This window comes from Enoplosus armatus, chromosome 11, assembly GCF_043641665.1.
Source record: "Enoplosus armatus isolate fEnoArm2 chromosome 11, fEnoArm2.hap1, whole genome shotgun sequence".
In the NCBI taxonomy this organism is placed as follows: domain Eukaryota; kingdom Metazoa; phylum Chordata; class Actinopteri; order Centrarchiformes; family Enoplosidae; genus Enoplosus; species Enoplosus armatus.
The window spans coordinates 1,659,467-1,683,221 of NC_092190.1; the positions used below are offsets into that span (position 1 = coordinate 1,659,467).

General features: G+C 46.6%; 3 protein-coding genes across 3 annotated transcripts; all 3 read left to right on the forward strand.

Annotated features, from left to right (window-relative positions):
* Positions 1-280: 280 nt before the first annotated feature.
* On the forward strand, positions 281-2,039 carry LOC139292312 (trace amine-associated receptor 13c-like). Its single transcript, XM_070914616.1, has 2 exons — positions 281-456; positions 1,229-2,039. Exons 1-2 carry the CDS (start codon positions 281-283, stop codon positions 2,037-2,039), a joined length of 987 nt encoding a protein of 328 aa, XP_070770717.1.
* Positions 2,040-7,521: 5,482 nt separating this feature from the next.
* On the forward strand, positions 7,522-8,839 carry LOC139292311 (trace amine-associated receptor 13c-like). Its single transcript, XM_070914615.1, has 2 exons — positions 7,522-7,694; positions 8,026-8,839. The coding sequence occupies exons 1-2, from the start codon at positions 7,522-7,524 to the stop codon at positions 8,837-8,839; spliced, it is 987 nt and encodes a 328-aa protein (XP_070770716.1).
* Positions 8,840-14,653: 5,814 nt separating this feature from the next.
* On the forward strand, positions 14,654-16,668 carry LOC139292314 (trace amine-associated receptor 13c-like). Its single transcript, XM_070914619.1, has 2 exons — positions 14,654-14,832; positions 15,855-16,668. The coding sequence occupies exons 1-2, from the start codon at positions 14,657-14,659 to the stop codon at positions 16,666-16,668; spliced, it is 990 nt and encodes a 329-aa protein (XP_070770720.1). The 5' UTR covers positions 14,654-14,656.
* The last annotated feature ends 7,087 nt before the right edge of the window (positions 16,669-23,755 follow it).

The window sequence follows — 23,755 nt, forward strand, 5'->3', positions numbered from 1 at the left end:
GGATATGTACAATGATTAAGAAAAGATGTGTAGAATAACAGAAAGTGTATGAGAGAGAGAGAGAGAGAGAAAAAGGGTGGCAGAACAAGTGATGAAGATGATGGTGGGATGTGTAGAGCGAGGGAGGAAGGACATCAGTGTCCAACAGAGACAGTGAGAGAGGAGGGGAGGGATGGAGACGATGGTAGAAAGAGATAAAGCAGCTGTATGACAGAGAGTTCTGGGCAGAAAGCTGCCAGAGCTGCAGCTTCTCCTCCTCCTCCTCCTCCTCCTCTCTCTCATGATGGAGACCCAGGACGGAGCGGAGTTCTGTTTTCCACAACTCCTCAACATCTCCTGCAAGAAGCCGACACTTCCCTGGTCTGAAGCTGTGCTCCTGAAGATTATGCTGCCCTTTATCTGTGTGCTCACTGTAGCTCTCAACCTGCTTGTCATCATCTCAGTCTCCCACTTCAGGTAAAGTTTCATGTCTCAGCAGAACCCACAGTTTAAGTTTTACAACTATGAACACTGAGATCCAAGAAGAATTGAGCTAGATAGTATAATGGTGCAGGGTGTGATCATGCTGGTACAAATATTGAATGATTAATGTAACAGGGTGCTTTATATAGATGATGTATGTGGATATGTACAGTATATGCATGTATACATGTCAGTATGCAGTATATTTAGTGTGTATAGTGGCTTAGGTTTATATATGACTGTGATGTACTGAGTTAGAAATCGAGTGGTATGTCAACTGTAAGTATAAAACACACATTGTCAGATGGTTTCTGACACTCTGTGGCTTTTCTTAACTGTTAACTGTTCTACTGTAAAGTCTTATTGCCTAAGATGAACCAGACCTTAACAATGGAACCACAGAAGATATTTTGACATGTCACAGTCGGAAAAACAAAGGTGTAAAACCTAAAATGAATGATGGCTGAATTCCATTTAGGTGCTTCAGTTTCAGGGTCCTGGTATTGTGCATGCTGGTGATGTCTCGCTGTTATGTTTTACTGGGACACTTGAATAATGACAACAGTAATGTTAGTACTGTAACACCTGTTCTTTTCCTACTATGACAGGTCAAAATGTCTGCTGTGAAAAAGGCCTGTTGCTGCGGCAGATCAGCAAAGAAAACCTTTTTCCTTGATTGTTTTTGAAGGCACTGAAATGAAACAACATTTTGTCATTTAGATATGAGGACTTGTTGGGTTATTGACTCTTTTCTCTTTCCCTCAAGGCAGCTCCACACCCCCACCAACATCCTCCTCCTCTCTCTGGCTGTGTCAGACTTTCTCGTGGGCCTCGTGCTGATGCCGGGCGTGATCCACCTAAAAACATCCTGCTGGTTTGCTGGTGACCTCATGTGTTCTTTGTGTAATTTTTTATCAGACATCATTACCTCTGCCTCAATAGGAGACATGATGCTAATATCAGCCGACCGCTATGTGGCTATTTGTGACCCTCTGCATTACCCCACCAGAATCACTGTGAGAAGAACTGACCTCTCCGTTTGTCTGTGCTGGTCCTGTTCTGTTCTCTACAACAGTCTCTTTTTAAACGATTACTTGACTCTAGATATTCCTAATTCCTGCTACGGAGAATGTGTGGTTGTCGCCGACTTTATCGCAAGAGTTGTTGACCTTGTTTTGACCTTTATTGTTCCAGTTACTATCATCATTGTTCTGTACATGAGAGTATTTGTTGTGGCTGTGTCTCAGGCTCGTGCCATGCGCTCTCACATCACAGCTGCTACACTTCAGCGTTCAGTAAATCCAACAAGGAAATCTGAGCTGAAAGCAGCCAGGACTCTTGGTGTTCTTGTACTTGTGTTTCTAATATGTTTCTGCCCATATTATTGTGTCACTCTTGCTGCTTACAGCTTACTCATTACTCCATCTGGATTATTTGTGATCTTTCTGTTCTATTTTAACTCTTGTCTAAACCCTTTGATCTATGCACTGTTTTACCCCTGGTTTAGAAAAGCCATGAAAGTCATTTTTACTCTTCAGATACTGCAGCCTGGCTCCTGTGAGGCCAACATACTGTAGAGAGACTGTGGACTGACTAAAACAAGATCTGCTATACGAAGATTTTCACTGAATTCAAAATCCCAAAAATTGAAGTGAAAGCCCTCTCTTCTCTCTCTGTATACAGTTTATAAACTGTACATGAGAAAACTCATGCGTTGTTCTAATCATTGTCAATTTTATGTAAAGAGTGTAACTCATTGCATATTTAGGGCAAAAGAATAATTATGACAAGTTATGACAAGATAATTATTTGGTTCTCATCAGTTGCATTATATGATGTATGTGTTTTTCTCTCTGTTGCTTTTTTCATTTTATAAGAAAGTAAAAGCAAATTAATAGTTAGATGGAAGAAAACCTCAGAGCCAATACAGAGAGAGAGATCCGCCCTCCTCGGGGAGGCCGAGCTAATAGCTAACAGTGCTAACAATATGCAGGGTAGATATCAGAGGTCCCAGTGTTTATGGTTGGTGACTTTGAACAGCTGCAGACTCGACAGTGTTCTGCCTTCATTTCAACAATACGTGGACAATATGTCTGACAAGAAGGGGAAACATTCTGGACTCATGGAAATATTACTGACGCATACGTCTCCCGCAGATCACAATGTTATCTTCCTATTTCTGCATTACAGACAGGTTCTGAAACGTCACAAGCCCCAGACCTACAGCGCCAGCCACTGGTCGGAGGACGCCATTACACAATTACAGGGTTCATTTGCCTGCATAGACTGGGAAATTTTTAATGGCAACTTAGATAAGAGGGTCCCCGTTTTTTTACTGACTACATTAAGTTCTGCATTGCCACAACCATACCAGTTAAGACCACAAGCTTCGCCTCTCCATTCCTGGTTTCTGTCTGCCTCTCCCCTGGTCTGTTTGGTGATTCTCTGCACAGCGTGAGTTCAGTCATCTTCTCCCCGGTGGCTTTCAGTGGATCAGAGACTCTCACAGTATCGCCACACACGCCACCGTGTGCGCATACTCGCCTGTTGGCTCCTATGCTCCCTCGGAACTTTGTTGTGAGTACCAGAACTGTCTACCTGCCCTGTACTCACCTCCACCCCGGTTCGGCTCCGCTTAGCTCAACCAGAAGCAAGCTTCTCAACCAGAAGCAAGACCTGCATTGTTTCTAGTTGTACCTGTCTGCATTATTCCCTGCACGTACTGAAAATAAAAGTCATTACCAACCATACCTGCCTGTATCTGTGCTGCAATTGGGTCCCATACCTACCTGTTACAGTACAATCTGGCCAGAGATGGACCCAGCGCACACCGGCTCATCTCAGTCCCGACAGGGTCGAGAACGTCCTAACCCAAGCCCCGGGTGGGAACCCCAGAGCGTTGCGCTGGAGATCGATCCGGAGGGCTGCAATCCCTTCATCACAAACTGTTCCATCCTGTTTGCCCTGCAGCCCTACACCTTCACCCACGAACAAGCTAAAGTGGCTTTCACCATTAACCACTTGACTGGCAGAGCCCGCCTGTGGGGAACGGCTGAGTGGGAGTGACAAACTCCTGCCTGCTCCTTGTTTCCAACCTTCACCACGGAGCTCCGGAAGGTGTTCGGAGGGGTCACCGTGGGTCCGGACGCCACCGGAGGGCTGCTGGGTCTGAGGCAGGGGGACCGGAACATCGCTGACTACGCCATCGACTTTCGCACCAAGGCCCATCAGAGTGAATGGAACTCCGCCGCCCAGTGTGACGCCTTCCTGCTGGGGCTGGGTGATTACATAGAGGACGAGTTGGTTTCCTACGACCTCCCCTCTTTGCTGGATGGGCTGATCGAGCTGACGTCCCGGGTTGATCGTCGCATCCTGGCGAGGCGACAGGGGCAGCTAGACCTACGCTCGACCAATCAACCCTGCATCCCTCCCGAGGCTGGGGGTTCCACGACAAGTCCGCCGTTGAGGCAGTCTGAGCCCATGCAGGTGGGCCGCACCTGACTCACACCGGAGGAACGGGAACGCCGTCTCCAGGGCAACCTCTGCATTTACTGCGGCCAGGCCGGCCACTTCAAGGTCTCTTCACCTTCCCCTCGTCCTGGGTTATCCAGCGCCACAATCCCAACATTGACTGGGCGACGGGGTCCATCCTCGGGTGGAGTCGTTCCTGCCACTAAGTGTGTCTCAAGCAGGCGGCTGCCCCCCAGCCATCCACCCGTTCCAGTCCGGCGCCAGGTCTGTCAGGGGTTCCAGTGGAATACCAAGACTTTGGTGAGGTTTTCAGCAAGGCCAAGGCGACCTCCCTTTCTCCTCATTGACTGTATAATTGCGCCATCGACCTCCAGCCCGGCATGGCTCCTCCTAGGGGCCGGCAATACTCTATGTCCGCCCCTGAGAGAGACGCCACGGAGACGTACATCAACGACTCCTTGGCTGCTGGCATCATCCGTCCCTCTTCATCACCCGCTGGCGCTGGCTTCTTCTTTGTGGAGAAGAAGGACAAGTCCCCGCGGCCTTGCATTGATTACTGGGGCCTCAACAACATCACGGTCAAGAATCCCTACCCCCTCCCACTCATCGCGTCAGCCTTCGAGCTCATGGAGGGGGCCACCATCTTCTCAAAGTTTGACCTGCGCAACGCCTACCACTTGGTCCGCATCCGGGAAGGTGATGAGTGGAAGACAGCGTTCAACACCCCTACTGGTCATTACAAATACCTGGTGATGCTCTTCAGCCTCACCAACGCCCTGGCTGTCTTCCAGGCTTTGGCCAATGACGTGCTCAGAGACATGCTAAACAAGCACGTCTTTGTCTACCTGGACGACATCCTGATCTTCTCCCGAAGCAAGGAGGAACATGTGCACTATGTCCAGGCAGTTCTTCAGCGGCTCCTGGAGAACTTCCTCTTTGTGAAGGCCGAAAAATGTGATTTCCACTCTTCGTCCGTTTCCTTCCTGGGTTACATCGTGGGTCAAGGGAACATACAGATGGACCCCGCCAAGGTGTCCGCTGTTACCGCCTGGCCCGTTCCTGACTCCCGCAAGCAGCTACAGCGTTTCCTGGGGTTCGCCAATTTCTACCACAGATTCATCCCAGGTTATAGCACCATGGCCACTCCCCTCACGGCGCTGACCTCCTCCAAGGTTCCGCTCCGGTGGTCCTCTGCTGCTGACGAGGCCTTCCTGTCTCTTAAGGCCCGGTTCACGTCAGCTCCCATCCTCCAAGTACCAGACCCCGAGAGACAGTTCGCGGTGGAGGTGGATGCCTCCGACGTAGGGGTGGGGGCAGTACTCTCTCAGCGGTCAGCCGGCGACCAGAAACTCCATCCCTGTGCCTTCTTCTCCCCACGTTTGACCCCGGCAGAGAGAAACTATGACATCGGCAACCGCGAACTGATACCATCCTCCTCTCTCCACACCGGGTCACCTCTCTCACCTGGGAGGTGGAGGAAAGAGTCAAGGCAGCCCTAGAGGACCAACCTGGACCCAGTGCCTGTCCAGCTGACCGCCTGTTCATTCCCTCCACTCTGCGGTCCGAGGTCCTACAGTGGGCTCACAACTCCCGTCTCACCTGTCACCCGGGCATCCAGCAGACCAAGAAGGTTGTGCAGCGGAGGTTCTGGTGGGCAACCCTGGAAGACAACACCCAGGAGTTTGTGAACACTTGCCCCGTCTGCAACCAGCACAAGTCTTGTTACTGGTCTGCCACCGTCCAAGGGACACACCACCATCTTGACAGTGGTCGACCGGTTCAGCAAGATGGCCCACTTCGTGCCCCTGCCCAAGCTCCCGTCGGCCAAGGAAACAGCGGCGCTCACGCTCCTTCACATCTTCCGCCTTCATGGTCTCCCCACCGACGTGGTTTCCGACCGGGGACCCCAGTTTACCTCGGTGTTTTGGAGGGAGTTCTGGACGCTCGTCGGGGCCACCGTCACCTTGTCATCCGGGTTCCACCCCCAGTCCAACGGCCAGACCGAGCGCAAAAACCAGGAGATGGAGACAGTTCTGTGCTGCATGGTGTTCAAACACCCCTCGTCCTGGTCCCAGCAGCTACTGTGGGTGGAAAAGGAGGTGTCCTGCCCGTCGATCCAGGCATTCGTCCGCCGCTGCCACAGGACCTGGATCCAAGCTCGGGCCACTCTTCTTTACTCCGCTGACCGCTACGCCACCGCTGCCAACCGTTGCCGCACCCAGGCCCCCACCTACCATGCCGGCCAGAAGGTGTGGTTGTCCACTCGTGATTTACCCTTGCGGGTAGAGTCGAAGAAGTTGGCACCCAGGTTTATTGGCCCCTTCGAGATTCAGAAGGTCATCAACCGTGCGGTGGTGAGACTCAAGCTGCTGTTTCCAGTTGTGCCTGTCTGCATTATTCCCTGCACATACTGAAAATAAAAGTCATTACCAACCATACCTGCCTGTATCTGTGCTGCAATTGGGTCCCATACCTACCCGTTACACCAATAACTGAATCAGCTCAAATACTCCGATGACACGACTACACTTGCACTCCTTAATGACAATAACTTCAGGCTATCAAGACTCCATCTCCCACTTCACAATGGTGCATGAACAATTACCTGCAACTGAATGTAACAAAGACAAAACAACTGTTCATTAAGACTCCCAGCACCAATAATGAAACTGTTGAGATGACGGAGTGCCTCAAATACCTTGAACTCATCCTGGATAATAAATTGAGCTGCGAATGACACACCACTGACATCAACAACCTCTCTGCCATCCCCAAACACATAGCACTTTCTGTTGGGTTTTTCTTACACACTACAGAAACGACATACACTTCTAGGAGGTGCTATGGAGATGCTATGGCCATACTGGTCTGTCCTTCACACAGCGGCCCCCTATAGTTCATAACCATCATGAGCACAGTATAGTAGTTTTAAAGAGATGCTGCTTTGCACTGCGCCAGGGGCTGCGTTTGTGTAGATATGTTACTACTACCACTGGTGAGGCGATATAACATGGTCTGGGAAGACTAGTTTAAGAAACAGATCCGTGAGTTGGAAGGCTTATCAGACACCAAATCACGTCACAGCAGTTTACAGTGAGTTATAAAATCTTTTTTTGTAAAGTTATAAAGTTATCACAGCAGCAATCATTCCGTCCTTTCTTTTTACTTGAGCATTGCCAGATAAACTAAATACTGCGGTCACATTACAGCATAGTCCACCACTAATATGCGCTTTCCCCTGGAGCCCACTTTGCTGGCACCCCTGCTGTGTGGAGTGGCCTCACTGAAATAAATGTTTTTCTCATGCAGCATTGTTGTCTGTCTAAACACTGCTTGAATCAGGTTTTTTTAAAAAGCAGTACAGAGGTAGGTCAAATGAGAGGAAACAAGGGTATAGAATAACGGGGGGTTTGCAGAAAGTGAAGAAAGTGATGAAGATGATGGTGTGATGTATCGAGCGAGGGAGGAGGAGCATCAGAGTCCAACAGACACTTAGAAGGAGGAGGGGAGGAATTAAGAGGATGTAAGGTAAGTACAACAGTTATATCATTTTGTTCAGGAAGCTGTCAGAGCTGCAGATCTCCGAGGATGGAGGTTGAGGACGGAGCGGAGCTCTGCTTCCCGCAACTCCTCAACACCTCCTGCAGGAAGCCCACGACTCCTTGGTCCGAAGCACTGCTCATCCACGTTGTGCTGTCCTCCATCTCTCTGCTCACTGTGACCCTCAACCTGCTCGTCATCATCTCAGTCTCCCACTTCAGGCAGAGATTAACTCCTCAGCTCCTCTCTACATTCAACAGCTACTGTAGATACAGAAACATTTTTTGGGAACATGTTTGTCTTTGAGCTAATACTGAATAATGTTGCACCTTGACACACTAGACTGATATTCTGCCATGCTGACAAAACAATTAAGTTCAATAATCAAGTAGTTTTAATTGTCTACACTTGACCATATGATAACTATAGACGTGGTATGGAGTACAAAACATTCAAACTTTTTTTTGGGAATATTTTTATTGAAATGGTTGTTGTGTCATGTAGATATGAAGACGTGTTGGTTTAATGGTGCTTTTCTCCCTCCCCACCCAGGCAGCTTCACACCCCCACCAACACCCTCCTCCTCTCTCTGGCTGTCTCGGACTTTCTCGTGGGCCTCCTGCTGATGCCGATAGAAATCCTCCTCAAAACATCCTGCTTGTTTCATGGTGACCTCATGTGCTCTTTGTATGTGTATGCATCGTACATAATAACCTCTGCCTCAGTAGGAGACATGGTGCTCATATCAGTTGATCGCTATGTGGCTATTTGTGACCCTCTGCATTACCCCACCAGAATCACTGTGACAAGAGTTAAACTCTCCGTTTGTCTGTGCGGGTCCTGTTCTGTTCTCTACAGCAGTCTCTTTATAAACGATTACTTGACTCAGCTAGATATTCATAATTCCTGCTACGGAGAATGTGTGATTGTCACTGACTTTATCGCAGGAGTTGTTGACCTTGTTTTGACCTTTATTGTTCCAGTTACTATCATCATTGTTCTGTATATGAGAGTATTTGTTGTGGCTGTGTCTCAGGCTCGTGCCATGCGCTCTCACATCACAGCTGCTACACTTCAGCGTTCAGTAAATCCAACAAGGAAATCTGAGCTGAAAGCAGCCAGGACTCTTGGTGTTCTTGTACTTGTGTTTCTAATATGTTTCTGCCCATATTATTGTGTCACTCTTGCTGCTGACAGTATGCTCAATACTCCATCTGGATTATTTGTGATCTTTCTGTTCTATTTTAACTCTTGTCTAAACCCCTTGATCTATGCACTGTTTTACCCCTGGTTTAGAAAATCCATGAAAGTCATTGTCACTCTTCAGATACTGCAGCCTGGCTCCTGTGAGGCCAACATACTGTAGAGAGACTGTGGACTGACTGAAACGAGATCTGTTACACGAAGAATTTCCCTGAATTCAAAATCCCCAAAAACTGAAGTGAAAGCCCTCTCTTCTCTCTCTGTATAAAGTTTATAAACTGTATATGAGAAAACTCACGCGTTGTTCTCCTCATTGTCAATTTTATGTAAAGATGATAACTCATTGCATATTTAGGGCAAAAGAATAATTATGACAAGTTATGACAAAATAATTATTTGGTTCTCATCAGTTGCATTATATGATGGTTGTATGTGTTTTTCTCTCTGCTGCTTTTTTCATTTTATAAGAAAGTAAAAGCAAATTAATAGTTAGATGGAAGAAAACCTCAGACCCAATACAGAGAGAGAGATCGCCCTCCTCGGGGAGGCCGAGCTAACAGCTAACAGTGCCAACAATATGCAGGGTAGATATCAGAGGTCCCAGTGTTTATGGTTGGTGACTTTGAACAGCTGCAGACTCGACAGTGTTCTGCCTTCATTTCAACAATACGTGGATAATATGTCTGACAAGAAGGGGAAACATCCTGGACTTGTGGAGATATTACTGACGCATACGTCTCCTGCCACTCGGCTTTGCAGATCACAATGTTATCTTCCTATTTCTGCATTACAGACAGGTTCTGAAACGTCACAAGCCCCAGACCTACAGCGTCAGCCAGTGGTCGGAGGACCTGATCAAATCTGTTGAAGAAGATGTTCAGATCATTCACCCACTCCCCCACAGGCTGGGAGCTGGGTTCCCTATAACCAGAGATGGGTCTAAGGCCCTTCCAGACTCCACTGATGTTGTTCTTCTGAAGCTTTTATCACCCTACACGTTGTTAGCTGTGTAGTAAACCCCTTAACATAGCGTTTAGATATTGTTGTCATAGAAGCAAAACCGACATGCAGCGTTTTTACTTTCACAGCACAAGCCTTCATCCCAGCGCCCTAGTAGCGCTTTTCTGCCAGAGAAAAACGCTCTGTGGATAGAGGCCCTAAGCCTGGGTGAATCGATTAGATCCCATTCTGATTCCGGGCACATAAACTCTGTGCTAAGTCCATGCACACATTGCTACTTTGCTGCTCTTAGTATGTACACAGACTTTACACTGAATGGCGTAAACCCATACCACTAATGTTGTCCACTTTCAATTGGTATTTACACTGGAAGATAACTGGCACTCCCTCACAGGCTTAACCTGGAAACAATGATGGTGGAATGGATCCGAATGGACCGAGGCAGTTGGAGGTGAACCGAAGCTGGGTTGATCACCTTTGAGATTGAGAAAGGGCCCATGAAACAGGGAGCTAACTTCCCGGACTCTACCCCGAGAGGAAGGGTCTCACTTCGCCAGCCACAGTCAGTGAACAAAGGCCTTGGACGGGGGAAGGCGTTGGCCACTCTCTTGATTGGGAGGGAGCAGTAGTTTGTCGCTGTGGGTTCACTGGCAAAGTGACAGACCAGTGGCAGTGTGTTGTACGCATACTCAACCCATAGCAGTTGTATTGACCACAAGGACTGGTTGTTGGATGAGATGCACTGGAGGGCCGTCTCCATCTCCTGATTCATGCAGTACGTCTGGCCAATGGACTGTGGGTGGAACACTGAGGACAGCCTGATGGTGGGACCTAGGAGTCTGTGAAACTCACTCTAGAAACAAGAAGTGAATTGAGGTCCCCAGTCAGAAACTACGTTCCTTGGGAGAGCATTCAGGCGGAATACATGTTGTAACTTGAGTTTGAATAAACTGTGTCCCATTCATAGAAAACTGCGCCCTCTACGTAAATGTTTTGCATTTCAAGAAAAGCCCATTGAAAACAAGACGTTTTAAAAGAAAACAATGTGTGTTTAAAATGCTATTCTTCATCATCATATATCTCGAGGAACTGTAAAATTAAAGTTCAATGTTCTTAAAAGTGAAAGACACCACACAGGGCTTCGTCCCAGACCCACACCCTGGACATGGCAGGTGGACCTTGCTTAGAGCATGTCGAGGAGGAGGAGGAAACCTCACCTCAATCTCATGTTACCACCAAATGCAAAAAAGTATGAGGCACAAATCTTACAGACAAATCCTGCTCTAAATTATCTCTTGAAAAAAGTATATCCAGTTGGCCACAGAAACAAAGCAGTGAAACTGTATGTGACTCTGGACAAGCAGAGCAACAGGTCACTAGTTTGTCAAGTGTTCAGAGTCCAAGTGCTCCTTTCACGTTGAAAACATTTGCTGGAGTAAAGGTACTGGCAGGAAGAAGCGTCAGTGGCTATGAAGTGGAATCTCTGGATGGCATTGTCCGCATCCCTTCACCCAGCCTCGTAGCCCCCCACCCCCAATGCGGCTCTTCAACATGCACACCTAAAGTCAGCGGCACACCTCATCCCAGACAATGACCCACAAGCCCCACTTATGCTTCTCTTGGGTTGGGAAATTATCAGAGTTCATGAAGTCCGGAAACAGGTGAATGGCTCGCACATCCTGCCCTATGCTCAGAAGTTAAACCTGGGGAGGACCATTGTAGGCATGTATGTCTAGGTAAAGTCCACAAACCACTGACAATGAGCACCTTCTACACCAGGGGTGCACACACTTTTTCAGCATGCAAGCGACTTATAAAATGACCAAGTCAAAATGATCTACCTTCTATAAAAATGCAAAACATATATTTATTTCTAAATATATTGAGTATTCTTTATATGTACAATATATGTTGGTGTACCTTGCATAACTGCATGAACCCATATTGCACAATATAACTCTGTACATTATTTGTCATTACCTTACTGACAATGACTTGCACTGAATGGAATCAGCCAGGGATGCATAGTCCGGACAGTAGCACACTTCCAAATGATCATCAGTCAAGGTGAAACGGTATTTGGACTTAATAAACTCGGCAGCTTGTTTTTCTGCACTTGGCGCGCTTGTACGCGCATGCGTGGTAACCCATGTGTCAAAAAAGATCAGATGTCAGACTGGCTGCCCTGTATGTCAATCAAGTGACAAATTTCATAGTGAGGATGGATGATAGGCTGACGTCTATTTCTTTAATGCCATGCGATCTACCCACACTACCTTTGCGATCGACCGGTAGATCGCGATCGACGTATTGGGCACCCCTGTTCTACACAAAAAAATACAATGACATCCAGGACTCCAATCACCCCCAACATCGGGAGAAGTGGAGAGGAGAAATCAACCTGTGACGGTGACCACTTGGGATGCAATGTGTCTAAGTGGCCCGAAGATGACAACCAGTTGACTCGATTCAGGATGCCTCCTTCTTGAAAATGATGGACGAAGGATGACGGAAAGATTCAAGCAACAGGTGAGTAGCACCATTACCCTTTAAGTGTCCACATCAGCGGCTTCCCAACAACAGGCCCCAAGCACTGAGCTGTCTCATGTCTCTCAGGTGCAACTTTGAGAGGAAGCATGAAATAAAAGGCCACTTCCTCAGCTTCATGGACAAGATGTTTAAAAATATTCATGCTGAGGTAGCATGCTAGGTGGTAGCATGGTAGCATCTCTGCCACTGGTCTATCACATTTCCAGGGCTCCCTGGTCTACCAACCACTGCTCTTCCCTAAACAAGAGAGAGAGGGAAACGTCTCCACGCGTCCAGGCCTTTGTTCGCTCAGTCTGGGTGGCCGAGTGGGACCCTTCCTCTCGGGGTGGAGTCCAGGATGTTTACTACCCGGTACGTGGGCCGAAAAACAGAAAGTGTATGAGAGGGAGAGAGACAGAGGCTTAACAAGTCAGAATCAGAATCAGAATCAGAAATACTTTATTGATCTCCGGGGGGAATTTGTACAGTACCGGTGCTCCCATTCAAGAGTAGAAAAGTAGCATAATTTAGAACTAAGAGTATATACAAAGTATAAAAATAAGAAATAGAAAATAAAAAATATACACATTTACAGTATTTAAGTGAAATGAGGTAAAAAATATATATACAATAACAATGCATATGTATGTATGTGTTGCACCGAAGTGTCTGACTATATATGTATTGCACTTAAACATTTAGAATAAATAGTGAGGTGGTGTATGAACAGGTGAGATAGATACAGATTTCCAGTCTGACACTGAGTGGGAGGAGTTGAACAGTCTGATGGCCACAGGCAGGAATGATTTCCTGTGGCGCTCTGTTGTACATTTGGGAGGAACGAGTCTCCCACTGAAGCTGCTCTTGTGTCCGACCAGTACGTCATGGAGAGGATGTGAAACATTGTCCAAGATGCCCCGCAGCTTAGACAGCGTCCTCCTCTCTGACACCACCGTCAGAGAGTCCAGCTCCACCCCCAAAACGTCACTGGCCTTGCGGATCAGTTTGTTGAGTCTGTTGGAGTCCGCCACCCTCAGCCTGCTGCCCCAGCATGCAACAGCATAGAGGATAGCACTGGCCACCACAGACTCATAAAACATCCTCAGCATAGTCCGGCAGATGTTGAAGGACCTCAGCCGCCCCAGAAAGTAGAGACGGCTCTGGCCCTTCCTGTAGAGGGCATTAATGTTCTTTACCCAGTCCAGTTTATTGTCTATGTGAACTCCCAGGTACTTGTAATCCTCTACAATGTCCACACTGACCCCCTGGATGGAAAAAGGGGTCATCGGCACCTTGGTCCTCCTCAGATTAACAGTCAGTTCCTTTGTCTTTGTCACGTTGAGCTGCAGGTGGTTCTGCTCGCACCATGTGACAAAGTTGTCCACAGCAGCCCTGTACTCCTCCTCATCACCTTTGCTGATACATCCAACTATTGCTGAGTCGTCAGAAAACTTCTGAAGATGGCTGGTCTCTGTGCAGTAGCTGAAGTCTGTGGTGTAGACGGTAAAGAGGAAGAGAGAGAGGACAGTCCCCTGCGGGGCCCCGGTGTTGCTGACCACTCTGTCTGACACACAGTGTTGTAAGCACACATACTGTGGTCTGCCAGTCAGGTAGTTCACAATCCAGGACACGAGGGGGGCATCCACCTGCATCTCCGTCAGCTTCTCACCCAGTAGAGCCGGACGGATGGTGTTGAACGCACTGGAGAAAAAAACATGACTCTCACAGTGCTCGCCGGCTTATTCAGGTGGGCGTAGACGCGGTTGAGCAGGTAGATGATGGCATCCTCCACTCCAAGTCGGGGCTGATAGGCGAACTGAAGGGGGTCCAAGTGTGGCTTGACCAAGGGCCGGAGAAGCTCCAGGACGAGTCTCTCCAGGGTCTTCATGATGTGGGAGGTCAGTTCCACGGGTCTGCAGTCCTTGGAGCCACTGGGTCGCGGCGTCTTTGGCACAGGAACGAGGCAGGATGTCTTCCACAGCACGGGGACCCTCTGAAGACTCAGGCTCATGTTGAAGACATAGCTCCACATGGCTGGGGGGCACAGGCTTTAAGCACCCTTGGGCTGACACCATCGGGGCCTGCAGCCTTGCTGGAGTGGAGTCTCCTCAGCTGTCTTCTAACATGGTCGGCAGTGAAGCACACTGTAGAGGTGACCGGTGGGGGAGGGGTGGAGTCGTCAGGTTGAAGAGTGCCGTCAGCCTGGGGACTGGGGAACGAGGTGTGAGGAAAGCTTTCACAGGGGGGTGGGGGGCTGTGAGGAGCCGGAGGGGGAGGGGGGAGTGGAATAGGTGAAGTGATGAAGATGATAGTGGGATGTGTAGAGCGAGGGAGGAAGGACATCAGTGTCCAACAGAGACAGTGAGAGAGGAGGGGAGGGATGGAGACCATGATAGAAAGAGATAAAGCAGCTGTATGACAGAGAGTTCTGGGCAGAAAGCTGCCAGAGCTGCAGCTTCTCCTCCTCCTCCTCCTCCTCCTCCTCTCTCTCATGATGGAGACCCAGGACGGAGCGGAGTTCTGTTTTCCACAACTCCTCAACATCTCCTGCAAGAAGCCGACACTTCCTTGGTCTGAAGCTGTGCTCCTGAACATTCTGCTGCCCTCCAACTGTGTGCTCACTATAGCTCTCAACCTGCTTGTCATCATCTCAGTCTCCCACTTCAGGTAAAGTTTCATGTCTCAGCAGAACCCACAGTTTAAGTTTTACAACTGTGAACACTGAGATCCAAGAAGAATTGAGCTACTTTTTAAATCTGGCAAACTACATGTCTCCTACTAACAAGATTCCTTGGTTTCTTTGAACCACGTCTGTAATGTTTCAATCAGAATCAGAAGAAGGCCAAGTATGTGTACACATTTTTGCTCTCTATTTACTTACACAGAATAGAAATACGGCTGAAAACCAAGGACAGCAAAGCTGAACAAAGGTAGACATTTAGGTATGATGTATATATAAGACAGAAGATAAATATACATATAGTATAAACAATACAACAATGAACAACAACAGATTGTCTTTATGTAAACAAGAATAGTGTAGGATTGTGTGATCATGCTGGAAGAAATATTGAATGATTAATGTAACAGGGTGCTTTATATACATGATGTATGTGGATATGTACAGTATATGCATGTATACATGTCAGTATGCAGTATATACAGTGTGTATAGTGGCTTAGGTTTATATATGACCGTGATGTACTGAGTTAGAAATCGAGTGGTATGTCAAGTGTAAGTATAAAACATACAGTGTCAGATGGTTTCTGACACTCTGTGGCTTTTGTTAACTGTTAACTGTTCTACTGTAAAGTCTTATTGCCTAAGATGAACCAGACCTTAACAATGGAACCACAGAAGATATTTTGACATGTCACAGTCGGAAAAACAAAGGTGTAAAACATTTAGGTGCTTCAGTTTCAGGGTCCTGGTGTTGTGCATGCTGGTGATGTCTCGCTGTTATGTTTTACTGGGAATAATGACAACAGTAATGTTAGTACTGTAACACCTGTTCTTTTCCTACTATGACAGGTCAAAATGTCTGCTGTGAAAAAGGCCTGTTGCTGCGGCAGATCAGCAAAGAAAACCTTTTTCCTTGATTGTTTTTGAAGGCACTGAAATGAAACAACATTTTGTCATTTAGATATGAGGACTTGTTGGGTTATCGACTCTTTTCTCTTTCCCTCTAGGCAGCTCCACACCCCCACAAACATCCTCCTCCTCTCTCTGGCTGTCTCAGACTTTCTCTTGGGCCTCGTGCTGATGCCAGGTGTAATCCACATGAGAGCATCCTGCTGGTTTCTTGGTGACCTCATGTGTTCTTTGTGTAATTTTGTAGCATACACCATAACCTCTGCCTCAATAGGAGACATGGTGCTCATATCAGCCGACCGCTATGTGGCTATTTGTGACCCTCTGCATTACCCCACCAGAATCACTGTGAGAAGAGTTAAACTCTCCGTTTGTCTGTGCTGGTCCTGTTCTGTTCTCTACAACAGTCTCTTTATAAACGATTACTTGACTCAGCTAGATATTCATAATTCCTGCTACGGAGAATGTGTGATTGTCACTGACTTTATTGCAGGAGTTGTTGACCTTGTTTTGACCTTGATTGTTCCAGTTACTATCATCATTGTTCTGTATATGAGAGTATTTGTTGTGGCTGTGTCTCAGGCTCGTGCCATGCGCTCTCACATCACAGCTGCTACACTTCAGCGTTCAGTAAATCCAACAAGGAAATCTGAGCTGAAAGCAGCCAGGACTCTTGGTGTTCTTGTACTTGTGTTTCTAATATGTTTCTGCCCATATTATTGTGTCACTCTTGCTGCTGACAGCTTACTCATTACTCCATCTGGATTATTTGTGATCTTTCTGTTCTATTTTAACTCTTGTCTAAACCCTTTGATCTATGCACTGTTTTACCCCTGGTTTAGAAAAGCAATGAAAGTCATTTTTACTCTTCAGATACTGCAGCCTGGCTCCTGTGAGGCCAACATACTGTAGAGAGACTGTGGACTGACTAAAACAAGATCTGATATACAAACATTTTCACTGAATTAAAAATCCCAAAAATTGAAGTGAAAGCCCTCTCTTCTCTCTCTGTATACAGTTTATAAACTGTATATGAGAAAACTCACGCGTTGTTCTACTCATTGTCAATTTTATGTAAAGATTATAACTCATTGCATATTTAGGGCAAAAGAATAATTATGACAAGTTATGACAAAATAATTATTTGGTTCTCATCAGTTGCATTATATGATGGTTGCATGTGTTTTTCTCTCTCAGTGTTTATGGCTGGTGACTTTTAACAGCTGCAGACTCGACAGTGTTCTGCCTTCATTTCAACAATACGTGGACAATATGTCTGACAAGAAGGGGAAACATTCTGGACTCATGGAAATATTACTGACGCATACGTCTCCCGCAGATCACAATGTTATCTTCCTATTTCTGCATTACAGACAGGTTCTGAAACGTCACAAGCCCCAGACCTACAGCGTCAGCCAGTGGTCGGAGGACGCCATTACACAATTACAGGGTTCATTTGCCTGCATAGACTGGGAAATTTTTGATAGCAACTTTAGACCTTCAGGAAATATCCAAATTCCAAACCCTGCGTCACCCACCATATCAATCGTAGATTAAGGTATGAAAAGCCTTTCAGCAGCAGGACTTGCTTTCTGATAATTCTGATAATTCTTTTTTATTAACTAACAAAAATGAAAAAGGGGGCATCTCAGTAGTTACAGTATATATTGCAGTTTTCCCAACATCACAAGGATTTGTAGAAAAACAAAAAAAGTAAATAAAAGTAACATTAATGACAAAAGTTATAATATATACTGTATATATATGCATATATAAAAACTGTTGTTTTTGTACCTTAAATTCTACCAATATATCGGTAGAATTTAAGGTACAAAAATATACTATATAATCTATAATATAGATATAATATATATATATATTATATATATAGGTAGAATTTAAGGTACAAAAACAACAGTGCAAAATAATAATTGAATAAATGGATACAAAAATAATTTAAAAAAGAAATGAAAAAGAATAAAAGAAAATAGAAAAGAAAAAAAAATGTAAATCAAAAGCAGAGAATAAAATGACTAACTCCCACATGTCACGAACCCCACCCAACCCCCAACCAACCCTATCCCGCACACACACACACACACACACAACTGTGGCTGGGGTGTGATGACACACCTAAGAGAAATACAGAGTCAACAGGAAAAGAAAAAATATGGAGAAACTAACAAACAAACATGGATAGCTGGGCAGGTACATACTGGGATTAATCGGAGGGCAAGCGGTGCAACACATTAACATGGGTCATAAAGGGCTGCCATATATGAATTTTTTTTTTCCTTGAACCTCTCAGGGTATATTTTATTTTCTCCAGTTTGAGAAAGAACATAACATCTTTAAGCCATTGGGATGTAGAAGCACTCTTGGCAGAGTTCCAATGTAATGGTACGATTCGTCTGGCTATGAGAGACGTGAATGCAATTACCTGTTTGTTTTAATTGTACCACTATCTTCAAATGACATGAGGGAGTTATTAATTTTGGAAACTGGTGCTCTTTGATGTAGTTTTAAAGAAAGCAGTAGTCCAAATGTGGATGACATATAAGAAAAATCTGCGAACACCCCTTCTGTATACAAGTCTTGAAAAGTCTTAATACCTTTACTGTTCCACTGGGAGAAAAATGAATCTAAAGATGAAGGGGGGGATGAATGATTATTACATATTGGAGCCAAGGTTGATGCAGTTAAGAACTTAAAATGGTGGCTAAATTGCTGCCAGATTTTTAAAGTGGTAAGAACTACTGGGTTGTCTGTATAATGTTTGATTTGGATAGGTAGGGATGCGTACAGCAGGGTGGAGAGGGAAGATGAGGTACAAGAGAGTGCTTCCAATCTGCACCAGGGAGTGTTTGGGGACTTGAGCCAATAAATTCAATTCAGTTCAGTTTTATTTGTATAGCGCCAAATCACAACAAAAAGTCATCTCATGACACTTTACAAAAAGAGCAGGTCTAGACCGACTCTTTATAATGTTATTACAGAGACCCAACAGTTCCCACCATGAGCAAGACCTTTGGCGACAGTGGCAAGGAAAAACTTCCTTTTAAGAGGCAGAAACCTCGAGCAGAACCAGACTCGGTGGGCGGTCATCTGCTTTGACCGGTTGGGTTTGAGAGAGAGAGAGAGAGAGACGTAGCGGGGGAGGGAGAAAGAGGGAGGGGGAGAGACAGATAGACAGAAAGAGATTTTAAACTCTATTCTAGATTTTACAGGGAGCCAGTGCAGCAAAGCTAATACAGGAGAAATATGATCTCTTTTCCTGGTTCCTGTCACAGAATTGTGTATCCGGGAGAGTGCGTCTGGTTTCACGTTTCTGGAACCAGGACGATATGTGAGTGTGAAGGAGAATCGGCCAAACAACAGAGCCCAGCGAGCCTGTCTGGGATTGAGTCGTTTAGCGGACATCCAGTCGGCTAAATTTTTATGGTCAGTCCAAACAACGTTTGGTTAGGGGGGCTGCCACTTTGCGATAGTTGCGGATGAAGCGTCTGTAAAAGTTAGCAAAACCCAGAAATCTCTGAAGCTGTTTTTGGTTACTGGGACGTGGCCACTCTGCTACAGCTCGGATTTTATCTGGATCTGCCTTCAGCTGTCCCCTCACCACTATATATCCCAGAAAACTCACTGATTCCACATGAAACTCACATTTCTCCGCCTCGACATATGGTCTGTTTTCCAACAGCCTCTGCAGCACCTGTTGGACATGGGAAATGTGGTCAGACATTTTTTCAGAAAAAATGAGGATGTCATCCAGGCACACGAAACGGTTCAAAAAATCTCTTAAGACATCATTCACTAGGGACTGCAAGACTGCAGGAGCATTAGTGAGACCAAAAGGCATTACCAGATATTCAAAGTGGCCCAAAGGGGTGTTGAAGGCAGTTTTCCATTCATCTCCCTCCTTGATTCTGATCAGATGATATGCATTGCGGAGATCCAGCTTGGAAAACACTGTGGCCTTGTGAAGTGGTTTGAATGCAGCAGAAATCAGAGGTAAGGGGTATTTGTTCTTAACTGTGATGGTGTTTAGCCGCGATAGTCTATACAGGGACGGAGGGTCTTGTCTTTCTTTGGAACGAAAAAAAATCCTGCTGCCACGGGGGATTAGGAGGGACGGATAAGACCGGCTGCCAAAGACTCTTTGATGTATTTCTCCAATGCCTCCCTCTCAGGGCTGGAGAGATTGTATAGTCTGCTGGTGGGCAAAGGGGCACCTGGAAGGAGGTCAGTGGAGTAGTCATTGGGGGGGGGGGTAGTGATTGGGGCCAGATCCTTATGAAAAACCTCTGCCAGGTCATGATAATCATAGGGAATAGAAGATAAATCAGGGGGAATCAGGGTTGGGTGTACTGGTGGCGCCCTCTGCTGGAGGCAGCACAGATTACAGGCGGGTGGAGAGACAATAATTACTCCAGTTAATGATCTTATTTCTGGACCAATCAATGTGTGGATTATGTTTTGCCAACCAGGGGTGTCCTAGAACTATAGGAGTCTGAGGTGAAGAAATTATCTTTAGCTTAATCTGATCTTTTGGCCGTACTGGGCAGACAGCAATGTAATGTCCGAGCTGTCCGCAGTAAAGACGTTCCCCTCTTAGCATTCTCCGGGTCCGCTCCATCGGAGAGAGGCGCGTGCGCACAAGTTGCATGGGCTCCTCCAGGGCTGTGGCGAGGGAAGAAGAGTTGGATGCTTCTCCGGAGGATGAATGCGGAGTAGCGCACCGCACTGGAGGAAAACACAGAAGCGGCGAGTGTCCTGCCCTCTCACGGTGACGCTCCAAAAGCCGGTTATCAATCTTTATGGCCAGAGAAATAAGAGAGTCCAAATCGGGAGGCTCATCGCGAGTGGCAATCTCATCTTTTAATTGTTCTCCGAGGCCATTCAAAGAAGCGCATCTGAGCAACGGGTCACTCTATCCCGCATCTGCAGCCAGTGTGCGGAATTCAACAGAGTATTCTGCCACGGGGGTCCTGACAGATGTTATACAGGCGTTTGTTCGCGCTTCCGGAGTGATCAGGATGGTCAAACACACTCCGAAGTCTGTTGGCAAGCTCATCATAATTCAGCGTGGAGATATCAGAACTGGTATTTACGGCTTCGGCCCAAGCTAAAGCTTTTCCTTGCAGTTAACCGATCACATAATGTACCCTTGCCTGATCCGTTGGAAACGTGAGGGGGTGCTGACGGAAGACTAGGGAGCACTGGATGCTGACGGAAGACTAGGGAGCACTGGAACAGAAAACCCCGGCATTTGTCCAACTCACCGGAGAATGGCTTGGGATCCGGGGCGTGGGATTCTTGGTGTGGCTGAGGAGCGGGAGGCGACGGTGGCGGCGGAGAAGGAGGAGGGCTGGGATGAGAAGCTACACCAGTGGTGAGTTGCGCTGATAGTAGGGTGAGCTGATTTGTTAGTTGAGTGATCTGATGAAACAAAGCTTGATTACTGTTGGAGAGGGAGCGGAGCATTTGTTCATGTTTACCTCGTAATTTTCCTTGGTTGGAGAGGGCCTTCTGCAGTGCGGATTCTGGGTCCATGTTTGTTGCCAGTTGGTACTGTTATGCAGGTCTAAACTACTGGACTCAACTTAGACTCAAACAGCCAGAAGAGTGGGTAACAATGATTTATTGAAAATCTGCGACAGCGGCAGACATAGAGGGGAAAGGGCAATGGATATGGAGCAGATGAGGCGGAGGAGAATGGAGACGAGGATTCAGCTGAATCTTGGGTCCGGAGGGAGCGGCAGGTGGATGGAGGTCGACGGATCAAGGCAATTAATTTTCTTAATGAAGATCTGAGCTTCCTCAGGTGACAGGAATAACTTCTCTTCACCACCGTAAGAAATGCGCAGGCGAGCCGGGTGGATTAGACCATATCTTGCTACTTTCATTCCCCGGAGTTGACGTCTGACCTCGTTGAATGCAGCACGGGCCCGTGCTATATTTGCCGTATGGTCTGGGAAGATGGAGATAGACATGTCCCTGATGTTAATTCTACAGCGTTCTCTTGCCCCACGCAGAATGTCGTTGCAGTCCGAGTGGTAGAGAAGTTGGGCTACAGTAGCGCGTGGCCGCTCACCGGGTGGAGGTTCTTGTGGCATCTGTCCATCAGAGGCTCCTTCTCCAGGTGGAGTGCTTCTTTGAGCAACGTCGCGATTGTCATGGTGGAGTTATTGCCCACTTCCTCAGGGACCCCCACAATCCTGATGTTATTTCGGCATGATCAAACATCCAAATCCAATTGTTTTGGATCGCGACGATATCATCAGTGCAAGTTGATAGGGACTGTTCAATTTCAACCACCGTTCCTTTTAGCGAACACAATTCAGCTTGTGTGGAGGCTGTGTTGTTGGCGAGCTGTGTCTTTACTGCTTGTAGTTCAAGTTTCATTATGGATAAATCGTCACCGAGAGCCGCACGTAGCTCTGTCTTAAAGATGTCCGCTATGTCTTTACGCAAGACGGCGAGGAGCTCAAGTTTCAGGGATGAGGGGTCCACAAGTGTTTGAGCTGGGGCGAAGACGTACTCAGAGCGGGGAGGAGAATCACTCGGGCACTGAGGTGCGGCCTGAGGGCAAGGTCGCTGTTGAGATTGAGTAGCATGTCATCCTTTCGTGCTTTTATTCTGCACTTTAAGATTTCTCCATGATGGAAAGTCGAGTGGCCAGTAAACACAGATGTAACTGGACAATTTAACTAATAACAGGCGCAAATAAAATACTGTTTGAGGCAAAGTCTGTGGGAGCTCCCACACACCAACGTCTTACTCCATAGCTAGCTCAACTGGAAGTCCAGACTTGCTTTCTGAGTGTTTCCACAATCACTTAGGGTGGGCAATGTAACATCCTCAACCATCATCACACCGACACCGGAACCCCACAAGGTTGTGTCCTGGGCCTTTTCTGTTTACCCTCTACACCAATAACTGAATCAGCTCCTCACCTATTGCCACATACTTCAAATAGTCCAATGACACGACTACCCCTGCACTCCTTAATGACAATGACTCTGTTTTAGGCTATCAAGACTCCATCTCCCACTTCAAAATGGTGCATGAACAATTACCTGCAACTGAATGTAACAAAGACAAAACAACTGTTCATTAAGACTCCCAGAAACTGTTGAGATGACGGAGTGCCTCAAATACCTTGAACTCATCCTGGATAATAAATTGAGCTGCGAATGACACACCACTCACATCAACAACCTCTCTCCCATCCCCAAACACATAGCACTTTCTGTTGGGTTTTTCTTACATACTACAGAAACGACATACACTTCTAGGAGGTGCTATGGAGATGCTATGGCCATACTGGTCTGTCCTTCACACAGCGGCCCCCTATAGTTCATAACCATCATGAGCACAGTATAGTAGTTTTAAAGAGATGCTGCTTTGCACTGCGCCAGGGGCTGCGATTATGTAGATATGTTACTACTACCACTGGTGAGGCGATATAACATGGTCTGGGAAGACTAGTTTAAGAAACAGATCCGTGAGTTGGAAGGCTTATCAGACACCAAATCACGTCACAGCAGTTTACAGTGAGTTATAAAATCTTTTTTTATAAAGTTATAAAGTTATCACAGCAGCAATCATTCCGTCCTTTCTTTTTACTTGAGCATTGCCAGATAAACTAAATACTGCGGTCACATTACAGCATAGTCCACCACTAATATGCGCTTTCCCCTGGAGCCCACTTTGTTGGCACCCCTGCTGTGTGGAGTGGCCTCACTGAAATAAATGTTTTTCTCATGCAGCATTGTTGTCTGTCTAAACACTGCTTAAATCAGGTTTTTTTAAAAAGCAGTACAGAGGTAGGTCAAATGAGAGGAAACAAGGGTATAGAATAACGGGGGGTTTGCAGAAAGTGAAGAAAGTGATGAAGATGATGGTGTGATGTATCGAGCGAGGGAGGAGGAGCATCAGAGTCCAACAGACACTTAGAAGGAGGAGGGGAGGAATTAAGAGGATGTAAGGTAAGTACAAC